The 22,668-nt window shown below is 39.3% G+C and overlaps 2 protein-coding genes across 6 annotated transcripts in view; both read right to left on the bottom strand.

Annotated features, from left to right (window-relative positions):
• LOC146470230 (uncharacterized) overlaps window positions 1-1,168 on the bottom strand; it is a 33,195-nt gene extending 32,027 nt beyond the window's left edge. For 2 of the 4 annotated variants that reach the window (XM_085122232.1, XM_085122229.1), the window contains exon 1: window positions 954-1,165. The gene's annotated coding sequence lies outside the window, so the exon portion shown is untranslated. Of the gene's footprint in view, window positions 1-953 lie in introns of all 4 variants that reach the window. The other 2 variants (XM_085122234.1, XM_085122233.1) reach the window with 2 other exon arrangements.
• Window positions 1,169-2,957: 1,789 nt separating this feature from the next.
• On the bottom strand, window positions 2,958-22,220 carry LOC146470229 (sec1 family domain-containing protein 2-like). Of its 2 annotated transcripts, XM_085122268.1 has the most exons (18): window positions 21,972-22,220; window positions 21,210-21,242; window positions 20,625-20,852; window positions 19,661-19,801; window positions 16,995-17,072; window positions 16,352-16,483; window positions 15,426-15,598; window positions 14,459-14,555; window positions 13,476-13,603; window positions 13,193-13,310; window positions 11,872-11,957; window positions 11,637-11,736; window positions 10,756-10,816; window positions 8,493-8,592; window positions 7,144-7,204; window positions 6,572-6,666; window positions 5,214-5,346; window positions 2,958-4,349 (listed from the first exon to the last, which is right to left on the bottom strand). In XM_085122268.1, the coding sequence occupies exons 1-18, from the start codon at window positions 22,152-22,154 to the stop codon at window positions 4,260-4,262; spliced, it is 2,037 nt and encodes a 678-aa protein (XP_084978394.1). In that variant the 5' UTR covers window positions 22,155-22,220; the 3' UTR covers window positions 2,958-4,259. The 2 variants fall into 2 exon arrangements, with proteins under 2 accessions (XP_084978394.1, XP_084978395.1); XM_085122269.1 differs by lacking the exon at window positions 21,210-21,242.
• Between the last annotated feature and the right edge of the window lie 448 nt (window positions 22,221-22,668).

The following is a 22,668-nucleotide window of genomic DNA, read 5'->3' as shown; positions in this document are numbered from 1 at the left end:
ACAGAAGAGAAAGAAAGAATTGGCGAGTTCTAATCGAGCCATTTCCTCTCGTAAGGCGTGATTTAATGTGCTAACGAGTGCCAATCCAGGAACGTAATTACGTTTTCACGTTATTCTTGAGTTAAGTTTAATTCATTCAAAAATAAAAACGTTTAATCATGATAACGTAAAAACTAAGTAAACTTATATCCTTCATTGAAAGGTAACAGCCAAGATAAGATGAACCTCAACTCTTTAGAAAATGTCTGTGCGTGATTTCTCAACGAGTTGTATGAAGCGGATCCAAGGTTGATATAAGTTTCTAAATTTAACCGGGTACCTTTCAACCGACGCCGTACCTCAATGGTAAACAATGCCTGTATTAGTGGAAAACGATCTCTACCGCTGCAAATATTATTCGGTCGACCTCTTTATACATTCAGATTGATCAACAATTTGATACCAGTAAACCTTGACTGGAGTAAAAGAATAAGAACATTAACGTGTACAGTGACGGCATCGAAATTTCGATTCATTTTAATTTACATTCGATTCATTCCCTTTAGCGTTTACAATTTTAACACTGACTGATTGATCACGAGCGGGCTTTCCATTATTTAGGCTGAGGAAACCACGAAAGTTAAGACTAAGCTATCGCTGTTTGTAGAGCTGCACTCAGGCTTTCCAGAGGAAACATGAAAGCTAAATCGAGTGAAGTTACTATAGACGATTTCTGGTCCATTGGTCAAAGTGCATTTCCTTCTACAATCACGTCGGCCGAAAATAATGAGGCAATACACACCACCAATAATAATCCAAAAGAACCGAGCCACGTGTTCGAAAAGAGCGTAATAGTAGAATCACAACATCTCCGCGGTCAAACCACGCTGAAATCGCTCAATACGTAGCTCAATTCAACTGGATCTCAAACATTGCACTGTCAACTCAGTAATCGCTCTCTCCTTCTCACTTACCATTTCTAAACAAGATTCGTGTCATCGAAGGTTTATCCATATTTCTTGCGGGTCTTTGCTCTCAAGAGAAGCGTGCTTTATCCCTGACCTCAGCAAGGCGTTATCTCGTAGCGATGTCAATCTTTTATAACACCAGCGTAATGAACGAAAACTGTACCACAGAGATTCAACTGCCAAGCTCTTGAAAACTGACGGAAACCGCCGTTGTGTGACGTCACGAGCCTCTTTACGATGCAGAACATCAACATTATTATCATCTTTGTATGCAAATAATACCGTACTCCTTGATTCTTTTAATTCGTTGACAAAAGACCTCATTCGTTAACATTGAAAACCGGATATTTAGTTCAAAAAGAAAGTTTGAAAAGCACCTGTAAGCTATAAAGAAAAACTACAAGAGGGAGAGTATGGAGTTAATCTATTGCGGAAAAAAATGTTTTTTTTTCCTGTGAAAGCAATTTCCTTTTTAAAAATACAATTTCCCGTTTCCTGTTTGAATGAGAATCGTGCTTGATGAACAAAGAACTAGCGTGACTAGCTTTCATTCTAAGAAGGAAAAAAGGATATCAACCAGACCTTCTACTTCAAAGATTCCGAACATTTAAACCACTTTTTATCTTGATTCAAATCTTTGTATCAAATTATCCCTGGTCTAAACAGGAAAACTACAACTATGCTCTGTTCTCGAATTGTTTTCGTAGCAGAGTACAAGGAAGACCCAGCGCCTTCTCGCAATCATGGTCAAGTCTTTTCCTTTGGTAAACACATGTGCTGGCTTATATATATATATATCTTTTTTTTTTCTCAAAATTCTTTAAAAATTAAATTAGGCTAGATTTCAGTGAGATTTCATGTCATAAAATATGTTTCCATTTCATAAATATCCCCAATTCTCGATCATGTGTATTTCTGTTATAATTTACCTGTAGCCTGCCTCGCAGTGCAAACCGTGTTGGACGGGAAAAAAGAGAAAGTGTTCTTCTTTTTTCTAGCGCGTCCCAACAACGCGTCTGCTCTGCATTTTTTTTTTTTTTCATTTTTTGTGTGTCTGAAATACTAAAAATTATTATTGCGCATTTTAATGCGCTTATTATTAATCTAAGCAGATTTAGGTTAATTCGATACAGGTGTGTCAAAAAGGTAAACTGATTTAATTTAAAGACCCGATTAGGTAACAGAAATAACAAGAACGACATCCAATTATATATAACCTTTCACCTTTTTTTTTTCCTTTTCAAAATTTCGAGGTACAAAGCAAAGCTTATTTCCGAAGAGCCCCCTGTATTTTCACATATCAGAGGTGGGCGAGGTTCATAATTCTAACTCGGCAATTTGTCGGACATCATTTTCAGTTTATATACATGCAGTTTGACCGAAGTTACGCGACGCTTCATGCAGCCAGTTCTTCCAGCTATCACTTAGCCCTTTCAAGACTTCCTGGGGTGAAACTTCAAATTACGACGCATTCTTTCCCGTGCTCTGATTCAAATGAAAACAAAAAAGAAAACTGTTTTTACCACTGGGTGCCAGAGCTTTTTATTTTTAGTGATTCTCGTGTGTTAGAGGCCTAGCCACGACAGCGAACCGCAAGGCGGCGTCGCATCCCGAGTCGTATCTTTTAGATAGGGTTTGGCTGATTTGTGATCTGATGGCTAAACGGCAGATTCAAAGCTAAAAAAATGCTGTCAACTCAGATTTCAGCAATAAATGGACGTTTTTTGAGGTTTGCCGCGTAAACGCACAGGTTTGGAAAGCTTTAGCAATTTGACAAGTCGCGTTTGGTGACGGACGAGTTTAATTTTGAAATGCGACACGAAGTACGAAATGAATGTCGCGCAAAAATAGCCGGTAGAATGTTCGCGACCGATCGATGAGTCTCATACAAGGGCTGAGAACAAAGGATTCGCTTAAAGAGGTTGCATGTTTATTGAAAATAACGAAAATAAAACCCGTGCATACAGTACAGGTTATTTGCTTAACGCAGAAGAATGTCAACAAACAGTGTGCTTTTTTCATTGTTTATTTTCCGTTTTCCGTTGGACGGACCAAAAACAACGTTTACTAACATTCGCAAACTGTGAAAATACCAGATAAAGGCGTAAACCTATATGTATAAATATAATTATTTTCAATCAGCTATTTTCAAAAGCTTTCATTTCCTGTAAATGACAGGTTCGTACAAATACATATTCAAGAAAATGTCGACAATGAAGCTTTTTGTGGATTAAATAAAGGACCTTAAAAACCGTTCTCTCTTAGAATAAAATTAAACTTGCCCTTATATTTGTTTCCGTCAATATCAACAGCTACCATTCCTAATTACTCTTCTTAAGTTTATAATTTTTGTTATTGCATGGGTGCATTTAGAAAAAGTCAGGCCAGGATCCAGACAGGTTTCCATCGTTTTACGGAAAACGGTCAGATTTTTGACAATAAATAGATATTTTTAGAATAGAAAAATTCCCAGGTTTAAGTATGGAAGATGTCTGTCACAATGATTTGAAAACCCAGACAATAGCACTTTAAAGAGTTAAATTTAAATTTTCCAAGGGGAACTTGTCACCGGATGGATCCGCGCCTGAAAGTTGTTGCGTGTTGACGTTGCCGTTGCAGGTGGGCTGAGGTCGATACCAAATACTCGATATAATCGATACTGGGGTTTCCTTGAAAAATATCGATACTTGAGTGTAATATCGGCCGTTTTTATCCCTTTCGATACTGATCACGTGATCACTTACTGGAATATCGAAGGCTGTTTTAGTGCCAAAAACCAATAATTTAACATCTGAGTATGTGCTGTTGAACTGTGTTCGAAGGAAGTATAACAAAAATGAAAGTTGAAACACTGTTGCTATGGCTGTGTTTTTGCTGTTACCGTCCAACTGTTACGCAAGCTATCAAAATGGACTTTTCAGCTCGTTAACCAGAAATGTTTTGGAGGAACGGGACGTTGAACGCCTTGCCAACAGCAACTGACTTAGAGAGTTAAACCTACTCTCCCCTCGTCTGGCATGAACTTCTCATGGGCTCTTTTCTCAAACTCTATAATCGGATTTCAGCAGAAGTCTTTTCCTTGGGACAACAACTACGGCTTTCATTTGTCCAAGTAACACCCTAACACACTTCCTTCTGGTACGGCACGCTCAAATTTATATTAATTTCTAATGCTCGCAATCCTCTAAGAATTAAAGCAGACACTGGATCCACTCAATGCATATTTGACTGAATGTGTTTCTGCTGAGCCATTCTGTATAGCTCTAGATCGCTTGGCTGCGTTACAATCTCTCCTATTTTGGTTTGAAGCTGTCAATGAAGAGCTGGAAAGAGGTTGTCTTGAAGTAATATTTGGTTGAACAAGTCACCAGCTTTCAGAAGTCTTGTACTACCGATTAAAAGCTGCAAAGGAATGGAAAATTAAGAATTCAGGTGGGCAGTTTCTTGAAAATTGAACAGTTGTACCCCGAAGTTCTCTGAGCAAAATTGCTTCCTGCAATGTGTGTGACCTGGAGCGCCCCCACCCCCCTCTCCCCAACAAACTCTCTCACCTTTAGAAATTTGGTGGAGTGTATGGACCAGGGGCTAGATTAACGAAGGCCTCCGAAGTATCGCTCGTTTTCAAACAATAGGCTCTTGTAAACAAACAATACTTGGGTTGCATCTTAACTTACGAGGCCTTCGTGAATATGGTCCTAGGGCTGTCCCAAAAAGACAATCCTTTTTTCTTCTTCTTGTTTTTGTTTTTGTTTATGTTTTTTAGATTGTTAGGAAAAGAAAGTGCTTTTCCAGACCACAATCCCCACAGTCCCCGTCGCGATCTCGAGGGTGTCCGCAATAAAGGGAGTTGACTGTGGAAGTCGCACTCACCAAACCCCAGTAACACAGTCAGCCATATTGGACAGCGTAATGAGCAGTGCCGGGGCATGTGGTTTCACAAAGCTATTTTAGCAGAACAACGCGTGTGTGTGTTTGAATAAACCAAACAGTGTTGAATTTAACAACAAGATCTGCTTTACTCGTGCCCACACACCACGTGAAGACATAGTTCGCATTCTTCTTCTCTAAAACCCTGATTTAATGATTTGTAGAAATCATTGTGCCGAAATAAATCAGAAGCCATAATCCTGAATAAACCCAATCGATCGCATCACTAAATACTTTTTTTTAGGATTAAGGTGTCTGCGGGTTATAGAGCGGTTTGTGGCGCGGCCTAAATGATAAACTGTCCTAAAATGCCACGAAATCTGGAGTGTAATAACTCACCTGCGTGTTGGGGTGGTACGCCGCAAGCGCTTCCCTTATTTGGTGAACTTCTGAGCACGTGATTCCTCCAACGATAAACAGCACCAGCAATGGATGGTCATTGGGCCGAGGCTTGCTCACATTCATAAATAAACTGAACCAACAATAAAACAAGTCAACGTCAAACTCCCTATAGTGGGTTATTAGGTGGAGTGAGGACTTTGACCAAAAAGGCTACCTATCACCGAGTGTTGTGAGGTATCAATGCGGGGTGGGGCATTTGGGAAAATAGTCAAAACCACGTCGAATGAAACCGCCGACAACCACAGGGAGAATAGAAATGCACGTGTCACGTAGCCTCCCGACTAATCGCCTGAAAGGTTCCGATCCACACGAAAGTCTAACAACTTTTAGCATGACACCTCAACACTCTTCTTATCTCTCTCTCTCTCTCTCCCTGTCTTTCTCTGCGATTCATTTCTGAACTTACGAATACTTGTTGATTTAAGGCTATTTTAGAAGTGGAAAGGCTAATCGGAATGCACTGTAAAGAGGAAGAGACAAAAACTTAATTCAAGCATAAGAAAGAACGTTTGATAAAATTACAGCGCAACGATGAGCCTCTCAAGGATTTAAGAGTTAATTGGCAAAGCTATCCAACAGCTGTTTAAACGCTTTAAACGGGAGATTATCTACTGTTTTAGGCCCCCAGGGTTGAAACCGATCTTTGAGGCATAAAAAAAGGGAGGAAATTTCGTTTTAAATATACGGAACGGGTACCATTACATGCAAAAGAAAAAAAAACTAATGCCGGAATGAAAGGATATTAAGTAGCCTGCCGTACTCCTGGAATGCCTTTCGTCTCTTAACGTACGTTTTTTGCTTAGGTACAACGCGAGAGCTTTTGTGCAAAAAGCTGTAATGAAGAAGAGTCATGCGATTGACAGCCTTTGAGGGTAGATGAAGCAAGAAAGTTTAAAAGAAGACTATCGGTTAAGTGGAAGAAGTTTTTTTATTAGCTGTTGACCAAACACAAAGATAAAGCGAGTATCAGCCTTGAATGTAAACTTCACAACTGTGATGCAACTAAAACCTGGTGTCCAAATAAAAGCACAGAAAAAAAAGCCGGTTAAACTGGTATTCAATCTCTTTGTCTTCTTGGCGTTCCAGGAGCTTTTCGTGTCCCAGAAAAGGTACTTAATTTCAATTATGCGCAGTTTTGACAAATAAAACGTAGAAAACTCCATGATCAAAGCCCCTTTGCAATGTGCCCGCATGCCGCATAGATCGGGCCAAAAGGAAAACCTGCCACAAAGTCAGTCAATCACGAATCTGTATGCGCAGCACAAACTCTTATTACAGTCACTTTGCATGCTTACCTAAATCCAGTTTTGATGAAATCTTTTAATCCGTGCGACTTGAACTCCACATCTGGGAGATCAGGCGACTCGGGACTAAATACACCATCAATGATCTGACAAGGGAAAGAAAGGAGGGCCAGTTTTGCCACATTTGATCGAATGCATTCAGACATAAGAAGACGAGCGGAAGCACAAAAGTCTCCGCAGTATAAGCAAGGTGGTTAGTTTCAGATGTGGCGTTATTTTGCGAGGTCAACGGAAACTTGCTTCCGTGGAACCACAACCTCGGACAAAAAACTACTTGAGCAAAATGCTTATTGTAAGCGTTGATCTCCATCTCCCTTGAAGAAAACACCGACAGGAGAGTATTTAATCTTCACTCCCCCCTCCCATAGATACTAACCATGCCTCTCCCTCTCACTCAATGTTGTTTGGCTAATTGTCGATGTATGAATCTAACGGTGAAATTTGTAGTTCCACAAAACGTTTTGTCCACAATTGCAGCCAAAGCAAGAGCCGTAAACATAAGAAAAAAGAATTGATATTTTTTTCACGTTCACCATGGTAACAATTTATCTCAAAACACGAACCTGTTTAACAAGTGGTTGGTATTGTGCAGGCTTAAGAGCTGTTCCTCCCTGAAATACATTTCTGTAGAAACAGAATAAAAAAGACAACCCTACTGGTTACAACAACATACGTTGCAACACTGTTATGACAAACTTTCAACGCGTTGTTATAAAAGTTGTAACACTGTAATGACATAACTAGAACATTGTTTTAAAAGTGCCCCTGGTTTAACAAGGTTGGATTCCAAATTAAAATGACAGGGTTGTTTGTTGAACCTTGTAGAGGTTAGAGCGGTTTTTAGTTGACTGTTGTAAAACCAAAACCAACGCTGACCAATCACAACAGGCGTAAACACAACGAACCAATCAACTCGGAACAAATGTATGTAACCGGCGCCAAACGCGGGGAAACGCCTGCGATCTCATTGGTTAGAAAGAGGTGTGAGTTTTCAAACCAATCACAGAGCGTGTTAAACCAAAACCAAAGCAAATGTAAATAACTTTCGATATTTAACAGAAAACCACCCCCAGACTTGTGGTTTGGTATGTTAATCTAAAATGACTATCACTGGAGTTATTCTGGTATCTTTAATTAAGGTTAATAGCTTAAAAAAATGAGGCAGGAAATAGGGTCATCTTAGCAGAACCGTTACCTCTTAGGGGTGAAAATGAACTCGAGACACCCATAAACAGGTTTCTGACTCTCTTCAGGGTTTTTTCTTCAAACTTTCTTATGAAAACCATCTTCACTTGAGAGCCCCCCCCCCCCCCCCCCACTTCTCCATTTGTTTTCTCCATTGCTTGAGTCCCAAAACAGCAGATATGGAAGTCATCTTGCAGAGCACACATTATCTGTTCTTGTAACACTCTCTCTTCTGTGACATACCCAGACTACTAACCAACTGGTAAGATCACGCTAGCAGTGCACAAATAATTTTTCCTTTAGCCCTTGAAAGTGATCATGTTCTCGGGCAACCAGACATAAGGTTGCTTTTTTTTTTTCATGAAATGTGTAGTGCAGAGCCATCTGGCCACAGTTGCTTAAAGAGTGGTGAAGTCGCTATCCAGCCGATAAAATGTATTGGTTGGAGTAAGTTTCATCCACTGGATAACGATTTATCCACTGGATAGAGTTATCCGCTCTTTGAACAACCAGGGCCTGAGTTTTTACATAAAAGAGAAAGACAATTTCAGGAGGAAACGTTGGAGGGTACTTGAATGCAGTTTGTAAGTACCGGTAATTATGATACAAAACTTTGCTCAATTTTATTGCATCTCTGTTACAACATTGCACCAAATATGATGCAACACTCACCCAACAGCATCGTGACCATGTTGCAGCAAATGCTATTCTTTTTTTCTAAATGTACCTGAACATTTGAAGTTCCTGCCTTGCCAAATTCACCCCTCGTACTTTCTCGAACGCATCTGAAATTCTGCTTCTTACAGTCTTCTCTGACAGCTCTGAACCTAGAAGAATGCAACTGAAATTAAATTCACTCCCAACTATGACTTTGGAGTAATATGGAAGCTAAGGAATCCATTTATCAGAGGAGAAAACAAGGAATATCAACCGTTTTCAAAAACTAAGGCCCGGTTCCTACGTCCAACCTCACATGAGCCGAACCTAATCATTTGGTTCGGCGCATGTAAAGATCGACGTATGAATCAGTTAGGATCGACAGATTTGCATTTGAGTCGACCCGCCGTTCTATTCGACTACGCCAGTCGAATAGAACGGCAAAAGTTCGACTTCGATTCATACGTCGAACTTTACATCTGCCGAACCAAATGCATACGTTACGAATAAATTATATAAATTATATCTATCCCAGAGGTCTGCGCGTTCCATCGACTTGCCATGTGCAAAGGACTTCATTCTGAACAAGATGGCGGGAAAAGAGGAATGTGCTTGTTCTTCTTGTCTCAAAACGACTAAATATACTTGTCTGATATGAGAAAGATTTAAAAAAAAAAGAATCTATTCTTGATGTGCGCACGCACTTCAAACCGACAGCCAATACAGGCTATCTCAAAGGCGAAGCGTCAAGACTTCTCAGAACAAAATCTTTAAAAACAACATTTGAAGAAAACATTACTCTATTCAAACAGAGATTACGCTACAGAGGTTACCTCGATAACCTCATGGATAAAACTCTCTCAGAAGTCAATTTCAGCGAAAGAATGTCGGCACTACAAAACAAACAAAAAACGCGCAAAAACATTTTGGCGTTTGTTAAGGAATATCACCCTTCTGTGCCTAACCTAAAACCATTCAGATGAATAAATGACACTTGATAGAAAATCAGCCTCTGCTAAGAGAGATCTATAAAGACCCTTCCCTACTTTCCTACAGAAAAGGGAGATCTTTGAAAGACGTACTCGTAAGAACAAATTAGTATTGAAGGTCATATTCTTCCTATCTCAACCAATAGGAGCCGTGTTTGGCCTGTCTTCATTATAATAATCATAATAATAATAATAATAATAATAATAATAATAATAATAATATATTCACCTAATATAGCGCCTTTTAACATTAAAATGATCAAAAGCGCTTTACATGAATTTAAAAATGTTATATAAAAATATAACTATAAAGAATTATAAGAAATATCAATAAAAACTAATACTAAAATAAACTTTTGACCACCCCCAATTCCATTTTACCAAACAAGCTTTTCCATGTCAGAACTCATCTTTCCCGCCATTTTGAATCTTGTTGAGAAAAAACAACAGCCGCTGACCACGAAAATCTACTTTCTCAAATGAGCTTTAATTAAGTTTGACTTCAGTTAGGTTCGACGTCTGAATCAACTGCCGAACTTAATTATTTGGGTTGACCTTAATAGGTATTAGGTTCGGCTCATGTAAAGTTCGACGTACGAACCGGGCCTAAATCTGCAAAAGAACTCTTTTAACTGGATTTCCTCGTTAAAATGCAGTGACTTAGCGGGTGGCATTAGCCTGAGGAGTTGTTAAGCAGGGTCAAACCAGCGTAATATTCACACATCCATAAGGTATGGGAAATTATTAAAAACTGCATCATTGTATAATGCAATTCGAGGGATTTGATTGGCTTAGCGGCCATGGTATATGAGCAATTATACCATGGTCGAGAAATGGCGACCATTAAATTGCCTTCTGGTCGTTCTTGCACAGCGAAATCAGTAAGATCTAGCAATATTTCTCGGTTGTTTTTAATAAAACAATTATTCCACTTGCGCTTGTTGGATATGAGGTGATTATAGCCAACTCGGCGCTACGCGCCTCGTTGGCTATCTATCATCTCATATCCAACGCGCGCTCGTGGAATAATTGTTAATTAACAGAGGTGTTCACTGTGGTCTAAGGTAGAATAAAACAGGTCTTTACTGGGACAAAGTAAAATGGGAAAATAGTGGCCTATGATCAATTCCCAAACCCAGCATCGCATGTAAGAGGAGTTTGCTCTCTGCACTTGTACTTTCGGAAAATGATTTAGTAAAGTCACAGATTCAGAAATACTTATCAGCCTTGACCTCTCGAGGTAAACTGACTTTACCTTCAACTAACTTTTCTTACTTTTTTTTTTACATTTGACCGTTGTTAAGCTTTGCACATTGTTATTATAACTGACAAGATGTCACTGACCTAAGAATGCTTCATTACTGCATTTGAGATCTCCACTGAGTATGCTGTTCACCAACATGTTCTATGAGAGATTTAACAAATCAACATCAGAGTTTAGGCCTCGGCGATAGTGTCCTTGTAAGAATGCAGCTATCCTTCTACTAATGTGGCTCGAGTTCATTAAAGTGGCCCGAGTTCATGTTGTGGACTAAGGGAACCTTCTATTTGTCAACACTGTCTGGCCAGACCAATCAGTTCATCAACGGTTTGTACCAATAGCTATTTGAAGGATAAGTATTATCCTAGTCATTCAAAATAGCACTAGTGATTATTTCTCAAGATTTTGCAGCATCAACCGTTCAAAATGACGCATTCAATTTACAGACTGGCTGGTCTGGCCGGCAAGTTCTGACAAATGGAAAACGCCCTAAGTGTCATACATGGCTTGAGGTTCTTACTAATCAACCCTCTCAAAATGTTCTTTAGCGGTTGGCAACATAACAGGAAGGAGCATAACCGACGTCCTTGAGGTGTTCACCCACCGCAGTTAACAGTGTCCTTCTAATGTTGTTATGCCCTGGTTTCAACGGTAACAGGTTCAAGGCCAAGTGGTATGTATGTCTGTCATCACGTTTTTTCCTTAGACAAGAAACTTCTCTTCAAATGATGTATAAAATTAATGCAGTGATAATGTGCTGGGGCCTGTCTCCCTGCAACAGACTTGCATCTCATTGAAGGGGGGGGGGGGGTTGTTAAACTGGCTGTGTGGGCCTTGGACATTTGAAGTATGACTTCACCTTACTTTCTGTTTTGATGTAACTGCCTTTGAAACAAGACTAGTCGATCAGGGAGAAGTGGTGTCAAAGCAAACTGCTGCTATTCGAATTAAAATTATTGCTCACTTTAATCTGCTCCTCCTCCATGGGGGAGTTGTAACATTCTTGTCCAGTAAGGGAGTACAGGAATACCAAGACAAGAAGAATGTCCTCTACATCAACAAACCTGCAGGAAAATCACCAAAGAAATCATTTTACAGCTGACACTTTAATTCAAAAAAATCCTGACTTCAGGACTTTAAACGAACGTTGTACTAACTGGGCCACAAGCACCCAGACAGTGATGTACTTTGATACACACCTTTGTTGACTGTCAGCTTGTAGGGCAGTTATTAACTCAGATAAAGCACTTTGTGAACCATGTTCCCCAATGTGAAGAATTAAACCCTAAAGAATTAACAATTAGTTGTTTGAAGAGCATGTCATATGAATGGAAAATTCTTTAGCGAGTACATTGTTGTTGAAAATAATGTATTGTTCAGTAAGTGACACAGGCATACTCGGAAAAAAAATCCGAGTGCTCCTATCAGGAGTCGAACCTAAGACCTCCTGATTACTAGTTCGGATGCTCTACCACTGAGCTACAGGAGACTCGTGGGAGCTGAGGCCACTAAACTAGGTTCATGGGCATTGTTGTTGTTTAACGCTTTAAACCCCAAGAGTGACAAGCACCTAATCTGTCCTTGCAGCGTTACTAATTGATCAAATATACAAGTTATGGGAATGAAGGAGATGATCACCAAAGACAAGAAGTCTTCTTATTCTAAACAAATTCTACCAACTTATAATAAGTTGCATAAGAAATATATATAGAGAGAGAACATTACGGAGAATAATACAGAGTAAATTTGCATGTTAATGTAAAAATAAAGCCTGTCGGTGTAGCAGGTGTAATCAGTCCAGGAGCCCAGCTTCTCACTTCTTCTTCCTCTTCTCCTTCCTCTCAGAAACAGCGTGAATATTCTAAGTCCCCTTGATGATATGCAATTTACAGACTGTAATCTCCCTCTCACGGTGACCTGTATTTCATGATCATGGTCTGAACAAACTGTACAGACAGTCAAAACAAATGACCTCTCTCAGATTCACAACGGACTGAAAACTGTACAGGCTGTCAAAACAAATAAATCACCTCAGAAAAAGAGTGAAATATGCTGTAAAGTCCCCTTGATGAGAAGCAATTTACCTACCGTCATCTTCCCCTTACGGTTCGTGTTTCAAGATCACAGTCCGAACAAACTGAACAGACAGTCAAATCCAATGACCCCTCTCAAAATCATGAGAGGCGGAACTTAAGTTTCATGGACATTACATTGCGGGTGTATTGGGCAACCCTCCGTTTGAGTTTGCTATTCTTGTTGTTAGTTAATCTTAGCTAAATGAATGTAAATATGTGAAACATATATTTTGAACTGCGGATGAAAGATAAGTAGAAGAAAGATCCTCGCAGTAAGTATGCAATTAACTTAAACAGTTGTGAAAAGAAAGCCTGAAAAAAATCAGGCTTTCTTTTTGCAACTGTTTAAGTTGCGTAATAACTGTGACAATCTTTCTTATATTAGATAATCTTATATTAGATAATCTGACCACCCTAACAACATATTTACTGATGTAGCACTCACTTTCTCTATGGCTTGTAAATGTTCCACCTGTGAAGTGTGTTCACTTTTTAATGCCATTATTGTTGCTCTCACCAACTGTAGCAGAGCACCATGTCTTTGCAAACACTTTGGCTGACCTCTGCAAGACAAACAGGATTTTAAAAAGAAACGGAAACCTTACTTACATCTACACAAATCACACCATCTTGCAAAAAAAGACCCAACACACATCATCATCATCATCATCATCATCACCATGATCATTTGTCCACATACCAAGTGTCATAGACAACATTAAATGTACCTGAAATGTTCTGTCATCATTTTCAGCTGTTCTAATGTGACTTTACTCTGTATGCCTTTGCTCTTCTGTATTAGTGATTCTCTGGTCAAAGCTTCTTGCAGCTGTCGTGAAAGATCAACCAGGCTTTCCTTGATTTCAGGAAAAACATGTATTAATAAGTAAAAACATATGACCCTTAACTGATTAAAACATAACTCAAAACAAGCCCAATTACCCTCACTTTTTACTTATGAATAATTGTGATCAGCATGATTTAAGGCATTTACAACTTTGTGCAAAGTTTAAAAAAATATTTTAGGAAGGGTGCAGAGCCACCTCAAATTTTATCAACTCCTATTCTGATAACCTGAAATAGACAATTAGATTTTCAGCCCAAATTTACTCAAGAACTGTCGATCCATGAGCTTATGCCTTGGCTTATCTTTTTATTATACTATCCAAAAAGGCATTGGTTATGACAAATCTGTACATTTGGCTCAGTCTCGCATAAAACCTTGCCACACAGCTGTCTATATGCCATATCCTTAAGCAATAATTACTGAGGTTGCTCGCTCAAACTTTACAATATCACCCCTTCTCCTTAATTCATGAGTTGATACATAGACGTGGCACATGGTCCATGGTCCATGTCTGTGTTTTGTGTCATATTTGCTTATTCATGTGAGTGTACCGACCTAAACTGGTATTATTACTTTTGTTAACCTGGCTACCTGCCTGCTTTTACTTTGTAATTATTCCAGGTAGCCAGCGCCCCTCTCTTTTTTTAAATAATTAATTAAAACTGTAACGTGACTGAATGGGGGAAATAAAGCTTCCTTTTGTTGACTTAATAGACACTGTATATGCCATATCCTAAAGCAATATCAACCCAGGTTGGTCATTCAAACTTTACAATATCACCCCTTCTCCTTGTCTTAATTCATGAGTTAATACATTGATGTGGAACATGGTCCATGATTTAGTAGACACTATGTAGCCATTACCTTTTGTCTCTTGGTGATCATAGAACAGAGAAGAGCCTGGGTAGGAGGATCTCTCGGATGTGCCAGGCAACCAGGCACTACAGTATCAGGAGTGGAACTATAGAAACCATACAATATGAAGAGAATTCAGTATCAAAATTACACTGAGACACAAATGACAAGCAAAGAGTGGGCTGGATATGGAGGACTGCTGATTTTCATAGTTGCCAACTGGTCATTATACCCAGTTTGGTGGTGTAGTGATTAGGGTGCTGAACATCAGATCTCAAGGAATGTAGCGTGAGGCATAGCCTCTGCTCTGCCATGACATTAGGGAGCTTAAGCACAGACGTTCGTGAGCCCCGGACAGCAACTGGAAGTCGAATGTTTCTGTTTTTGGCATGGTTTTGCTAATTACCCCGGACAGGAAAAGTTCTTGTTGATGATTGTGGTTAGACGTTACAAGCACAATGGCGTTAAAATGCTCCAAAACGGGAAAAATTCAATTTCCAGTTGCCGTCCGTGGCTCAAAAAACGTCTGTGCTTAAGTTCCCTATTGTTCTCTCAGACAAGATAACCATGTGATGGACTACCCTCCCATCCAGCGCTCAGTTGTTCGAAAGTCAATTAACGCTAATCCCCGATTAAAAGTTAACCGAGGTTTTCATTTCGCTTGTTAAAAATGTTTTAGGTAACAAATGTTCAGCTAAAGGCAAAAAAAAGGCTAAGTCAAAACTGCAGGACAAAAATCTTTTCGAAAAATCTATATTGGTTACTAATTAAACTCGAATCAAAGTTCAGGTTAATCCACGATTAGCTTAATCGGACTTTGAACAACTGGGCCCAGGGGAGAGTAGCAATACTCATCTCTTATTACTTTATATGCTTTTAAGAGACTTCTAGTGGGTTCTGGCCATGTGAGTCACTTGCGGCTTAATTGTGTGCTACCTACGTAGTCAAAATAGGTGGTCTAGAGCACAGGATGTACCTGCCATGGGAACAGAGGGGAGACATGTCCACAGCAATGTCACTGGTGTGTTGTGGTAACCGAGGTAACAACTGAATGATTCTGTCAGCAAGGGTGTCAAATGAGTGTCCTGATGGACCAACCAGATCAAGTGTTCTGTCAATCAAAATGAGAGATCCACGGCCGCTTGAGCCCTGAAGAAATAAAACAGACATCTGGATCAAGAAACGGCTAAGGATAGATAAATGATTATAGCAATCAGAAAATAACCAGGGGAGTAGCTAAGATAACCCTCAGTAGACTCATTACTAAACCCAGTGAAATATACCACGAGTGACTTGATTTTTCTTAGTATACACAGGAGCCTTTAGGTGTGTATGTATACAAAGAAAAATCAGTCATGAGCGGAATACTCACGGTATACCAAGAGAAAGCACTGTATAACTAATTTATCCCATGCCACTCATTGAATTAACTTCCCTGTTTGGTGTCTGGTTCCAGGAATTCAAAATTAAGGTCAAAATTGGGGTATTCCTCTTCCATGTTTTAGTTGAAAGTATTTTTTTCTCAATGAAAATTATGACCTGTTTTGGTGGGAAAAATTTTTTAGGCAGCTAGGAACGCCAGGATTGTTTTGTAGAATAGTTACCCGTTGCATACCGCAGAATATGCAACAGGTTTCTAGCTTTCTGATTGGCTGTATTCTCTATGGTATAGGATAAATATATACAACCCACAACTCCTTGATTTGCTCTCAACTGATGAATTTCAAATGTTCGAAATGTCAGTGTTTGAATCTGAGGCTTTACGGTGGCCAATCTACTTCTAGTTATAAAGTCTGGTGATAAACCAAACATTAATTTCACAATAGCCTATTCCCAGTAAATATCTAATAACAGTAAAATCTAGAGCGTAACAGCACTTATTAGACATGTTGCCTTGTTTACCTTTCTCCTCATTCTCGCTGCCGGTAAGTTCGCTAGCTCTGTAGCAATGACTTTGCTTAAGTATCCCACACCATAACAATCCTCATTCACATCCAGAAGTTCAAACAAACTGTTCAGACCAAATGCAAACATCTGCAACAATGCAAGCAAGAAGTAGAAACTGTCTGTAGTATAGTTAAAATAATATTACAGAGTTTATTAATTTAATCAGGTGTGGCTCAGAAATGGCGGAGTACTCTCCAGCAATGTGGAGAGCTACGTCAAAATTGAAGTTGATATTTGGTTTTACCAAAAACTACAACTAAACTCCCCGAAAATACTAAAAACAGTGATGACTGAGGAAAGAGAAACATTTCAAGAAAACTTTGGGGGACAGTATCATTTCAGCACATACAGGAATGGTCAAGAAAGCAGAAAATATTTACCACTGTTGTTTAGATGACAACTGAAAAGTGATGCAACACATGGCAATTAGCACAGTGGTATGAAAGTATGACAACAACGCAACCCCTGCCAAAGTCTCAGATATTACTTAATATGTAAGTCTTAAGGAGAATTGCCCTGCTCGTGAAGGACTTGCCTGCTGTATATGATTCCAGGGCCTACTCTAAACAAAGACATTGCAATGTTTCGAAATTCCTACCTTGATTTTAAGTTGTAAACTATGCGGAAGTGAAGACATCTCAAAGTCATTAAGGTTATTGAAAACTCTCTTGTCACCCTAAAAAATAACTAACTGAAGTTAATTAACTCAAACTTATCAGTGGTTAAAGCAGATGTGTGTTGAGGTTCATTAGTCTTGCTTTTTGTGTATTATTCTAATTCACCATACATGCAATGGATCTGCCTTGGCAGGCAATGGTCTCCATAACACTATGAGCCTAACTGGCCCACATGCAGAGGCGTAGCCAGGATTTTTTCAGAGGTACGCACAATTTTTCAAATCGCCCTGCACCCCCCCCCCCCCTCCCTCCTCTCATTTCTTTTTTCACGTGCCATGATGACATGAATAATTTTTCTTTATCGTCACCTGGGATGGTGAGGTTATGCTATAAGTATAAGCGTGATATGAAATGGCAACTAAGCCATTAAATTATTTGCTGCTTTCTTGGGTTCATTGAACTATTGAAGTGCTTTGATCTCTTCATTCATTAATTAAGCCAAATGACAAATGAGCACTTTTTACAACTGTGGGCCACATCAAAGTGTACATGTCTATAGATCTACATCGTCAAGAGCAAAATAAACTGAGGCACTGTAAATTAACATAACTATAGATACTTTATCTTTCATAAAGGCAAAAGGGACATAACGGTTTACGGATACAAACAAAAAGCTAACTGTCTATCCTTCCTTCCAGCAAAGACAGAAAAGACCTCATTTAGGTCTATTTCCTTCTCTTTGTGAATAATTTATGTATTACGGATAGCGAGGAAAACCTCGCATCTGACATAGCATTCCGAAGTGGCATCAGTTTAGCCTTTTCATGCTACTAAAGCCCTGCTCTGCAGCACATGTAGACACAGTGTATGTGAGAAGGTTCTTGACTGCTACAGCAATTCTAGGGTAAAATTCTGGGATAGAAAAGTCGAGCATCTCCACCAAGGCCTGGGGAGTGCCATTTTCAACCAACAACCACTTATGACGCATCCTAGTCATTTCTCGTGTTATTCATTTTATTTTAATTTATCTTACCTGGTTTTATTTTATTTTATTTTATTTTATTTTCGACTTTTTCAGGAACGCAGGTGCGTATGTGCGTACAGGTAGCTACGCCTCTGCATGGCGGGAGCTTAACCAGGTTTCTGTAACATGAAGAACCTAGGAGTATTGCTACTACCCCCTGGATGGGATGCTAGTCCATCAAAGAGGTAACCCCAGAAGAATGTTATTGGTACACATTTATACAACTGAGTGAAGAGAGACAATGTGGAGCAAAGTTTCATGTCTGAGGGAATGACACAGCAATGAAGACATCAACCTACATGCAGCCTCAAACCACCAAACCTGCGATCTTCCAATTGTATAATCAGGGCTTCTGATAATTCGTGGGAAAAAAGTCAAATTTCGCGGGATTTTTGGAGACAAATTTGCGGAGAAAACGGCCGATTTCGCGGGAATTTCGCGGGAATTTTGGGGGCAAATTTCGCCGAAAAACAAAGAAGAAAGCCAAGAAGAATTATTCCAGAAAAAAAATATTGAAAGGATGTCAAATTCAGGGCAAGAAAGAAAACACAAAAGTTCATCCAACACAGTTCTCAAGGCAATTGCACTTGTTTCGAGCTACAAGAAAAACATAAGCTTCACTGAAACGCCCGACCGGTTAACCTCCTTTTACAGCTGCAATTTAGAGCCGAACACAATTTATTTTCTCTCCTTGGTCTCTTGTGTTGCTTTGCAGTTTACAAGGCAAGATTGTTCGTGATCGAAGGTTCAAATCCATTTGTGTAGTCAAAACATTGTTGTGTCTTAGATCGTGTCCTGGCCCCGGTTGTTCGAAAGCCAATTAACGTTAATCCACGATTAAAAGTTAAAGTCTGAGGTTTTCAGCTCGCTCGTTAAAAATGTTTTTAAAATCTAATTTTAAGCCAATGGTGAAGAAAAGCCAAAGTCAAAACTGAGGGATGCAAATCTTTTTGAAAAATCTTTATTGTTTAGTAATTAAACCCGAATCAAAATTCTCCTTAATCCAGGATTAGCTTAATCGGGCTTCGAGGAACTGGGCCCAGCACGTACGATTAAACATGTGCCTGCATTACTACAAACAGCAGTTTCCTTTCACACTCCGTATAGTGTCACCGAAAAGTTGTCTCATTTCTTGTGCCCAGTTTTTCACAACATTAATCTAGGAACGCCTGGTAGTTATGGTACATTATGTTTACTCGTGGCAGTGACGAAATTTTGAGATAAATTTGCATTTATGGGAAGTAAACGGCCCCAGTAGCTAAGATAAGTTTCAAATATTTTGTACCGACATGTATTTGGTAGGATTTTTAACGAATTTCGCGGTATAACGCGTTTTTTATGTGAATTTCGCGGGATTCTGCGGATATACCTGAATTTCGCGGCTCCGCGACCGCGCAAAATATCAGAAGCCCTGTATAATTGAAAAATAGATGCTTACCACTTTCCACTACACCATCGCCCCACCACCACCATAATTAATATAATTCATGATAATGATCAAACTCAACTTTTTCAGTGTGTATATCAAAGAACCCTAATTAGTGGATGTGTGTTCTGTTACCAAAAAGAACAAGCTCAAAAAGGTGTCTCAGTTTGCATCATGACTAAAAACCTAACACATACCGTGCTCCTGAGGAACTTTTGCAGCCGAGGTACATCTGATGGCAGAAGTGGAAAGAATGTTGAAAATACAGGAGCTATGAACAGTCCAGGACAAACCACAGCAGGAAATAAGGGCAGGTAATGAACATCAACAGTAGCATACTGTATTTGATAATAAAGTAAGGTTAGGATGAGTCTAGTCAATTGGTGACAATCAAGAGTAAATATGTTATTAATTACAGTTTACCCTTGTTTGTTCAAACCATATTGGAAAACGTTACACCTTTTCTGTCAGTTATAACACATGCCACAGTTGAAGTGAACAGTTGAGTTTCAAAGGATTTCAGTTGTATAATTGAAGGGTTGAGAGCGATTGCTTCTTGTTGTTTTTGCTCAGATTCACTGGAGTTTTTGCATGTGTCCTTGAATTCCTTCAGGAAACATTGTTCCAATGCTTCATCTGCTGCATAATGCAAGAAACAATTTGCCATGACTGCAGACTTGTGAGGTTTACAGTGCTTCAAGCATGGATTGTCATGTATGAGCCTCCCACAATCATTAGACCCAATATCAACATGGATATAATTTCTCCTCACTGAACTAGTTGGGAGAATATTATTTTTGATAACCATGTCCTTTATTCTTGTGACCAACATATGAATTTTGATCAAGTAGTAACATTATAAGGGCAAATAACGAAGGGGTGCCTGGAAAAAAGCCCTAAGTGACTTCTGATAAATAGCTAGTAAGATTCTCCTTCTAAATTTCATAAGATTGTATTTGCTTGTGAAACACTGGTCACCACTGGGGTTTAAAGGAAGATCAAAGTCTCCCCATCCATTTTCTCACTTGCTTACATGTAAATGCTCTGAACACATCTTTCATCTCTGATGACCACAAGTATCAAAACAATAGACCAACGCAAAACAGGAGGACCATTTTCAGGTTAGCTATAGGTATTCCTACATTTCTGAGTCTTACTCACCATGTCACCCATCCACTCCCTGAGCTTCTGCGACAGTTCCCCAAATGGTGAAACATCTGCAATCTCTGTGTGTCTGGCAGAGCTGTGAACATTTTCTGGTACTGTGCAAAGAATTGTACAGTGCTGAAAATCACTGGATTCTACAATGGACTGGATCAAGTCCAGTGTTTCACTTTGCAGGAGGGTTCCAACAACAAAGACGGCCTTTGTTTCTGACTCATTTCCACCCTGAGAAGAGAATTTCGGGAAACATTGTATAAATATTACATCACATTTCCTTTCATTGTGCATATGCCACTCATTGACATTCCAATCCTAGCAGCATGAACCTAGTTTAATGGCCTTTTCAGCTCCCCCGAGTTTCCTATAGCTTAGTGTCAGAGCATCCGTCAACTAGCAATAATTGGAAGGTCTTAGGTTTGACTCCTGATAGGAGCACTCAGAAGTTCTTTTTCCGAGTTTGCCTGTGTTGTTACTGAATAATACATCATTCTCATGAAAACTAATTCAATTTTAAATAAAGAGCTATGTGCCATCTGATTGGCTAACAATAATGTTTAAACAAAAATAATGTTAAAAACAAACCAAAGAATGTTTCAACATTTTTGGTGTGTCCCCCTAAGACAAACAAGAATGATTCCCAGTGTATGATAAAAAAGATCAAGCGGTATAGAAATATTAACGTTTAAATTCTTGCTTTTGTGTTTAAGACTAAATTGAACAGTATCAAGGGAAAAACTTGCACAGCTTTGTTTTAAAATTTTGTCCATTCTAAAATTAATGTCTTAACCATTTTCAATTTCATAATGTTATGTCGTACTGTCACAAGCATGAACCATGCTAAAGCACTCGCCTTTTATGACACATTAACCAACTTTAAATGTACAGAATCCAAAGGAAATCTGTTAAAAAAAAATTAAAATTAAAGCAACTTCCCGTGGTCTTGTTTATTAAAATATTGGAAGGAAATCATTGAAGTTGACAATCATCAAAGAATTTAAGGAAAATTCCCACACTTTTATTTCGCTAGATGCCTTTAATTTGTAACAAAACGTCTTCAGGCATTAAGAATTTATGAATGGCGAAATGAAAATTATATAAGCTTAAGTCGACTCAGGCTTACCCTACATCAAGCAAAGCAATATAAGCTTACGTACTGTTTTTAAAATGACGGTCGATGGCTTGATTTTAAATATGAAATTCTCAAGGTTCAACCCAAGGCTTTATCTCAACCTCCTTAACTCAAGAAGGCAAAACTCATAATTTAGCATCATTCATTATTGCAAATTAAGTTTAATTTAATATCCAATTCATACAATTTCAGTTTCTAAAATTGTTTGAACTCACCCTCCCAGAAGAAATGTCACAAACATTAAGTGCTCCTGCGTCTATAAAATCCTGAAGATTGCCACACCAATGTATCCATTCAGCCGTTCTGCTATCCAGGTAGACCAGTGCATTGTTAACAACAGTTAGAAGTTTTTGCCAGACTGTACTGATTCCACGTTCTAATGCACTTTTGGCCGCCATATTTACATGCTACCCAGTCTCTCTCGCGCGTAGTCCGATGGGACCGAGAGGACCAGGAGGGGGACTGGTGAATAGCACAAAAAACTTCATGAACAGACAGTGATGTAGCCTCCCACGCAGTGGGGCAGTGGGGCACGCGTGAAGAACCCCTAAGAACGTCTGCGTGGGAGGCTAGACATGATGAGGATCTGGTAGGATTTTATGTGGGGGGGGGGGGGGGGGGGGCGCTAACGAGGCCAAAGTGGACCAAAATACCAAAATGTATTTTTTATTTTTTGATCCGTTTATTAAGGAAAGTAGCAATACATGAGAAATTGTAACGGCAAAGTACACGGTAGGAACTGAATATAGTCTGAAATGTCAGCCGTCTCCTCCCCCTAACCCGTAGGGGGCGCGGCATTCTCGTTCCCAGAGCCTCCTGTCCCTCTTAGCCGGCGGGGCCTTCCCACGAGGGAAAGGAGGCTCTGGGGACACAGGATTTGATTGGCACTTGGCACTTGGTCCTCGTGCCCAG

Source organism: Pavona decussata, unplaced genomic scaffold (assembly GCF_977016875.1).
Source record: "Pavona decussata unplaced genomic scaffold, jaPavDecu1.1 SCAFFOLD_114, whole genome shotgun sequence".
NCBI classification, from domain to species: domain Eukaryota; kingdom Metazoa; phylum Cnidaria; class Anthozoa; order Scleractinia; family Agariciidae; genus Pavona; species Pavona decussata.
This window is presented reverse-complemented; position numbering and strand designations above follow the sequence as displayed.

What these genes read in the sequence shown, in the direction of transcription:
- LOC146470229 (XM_085122268.1), bottom strand. Translation starts at nt 22,154, where the DNA reads ATGGCGGCCAAAAGTGCATTAGAACGTGGAATCAGTACAGTCTGGCAA. An exon ending in CCCCTCTGTTCCCATGGCAG is followed by an intron (nt 14,556 to 15,425) that starts GTACATCCTGTG and finishes TGGTTTCTATAG; the next exon opens with TTCCACTCCTGATACTGTAG. An exon ending in ACCAACCACTTGTTAAACAG is followed by an intron (nt 6,667 to 7,143) that starts GTTCGTGTTTTG and finishes TTCCCTTGTCAG; the next exon opens with ATCATTGATGGTGTATTTAG.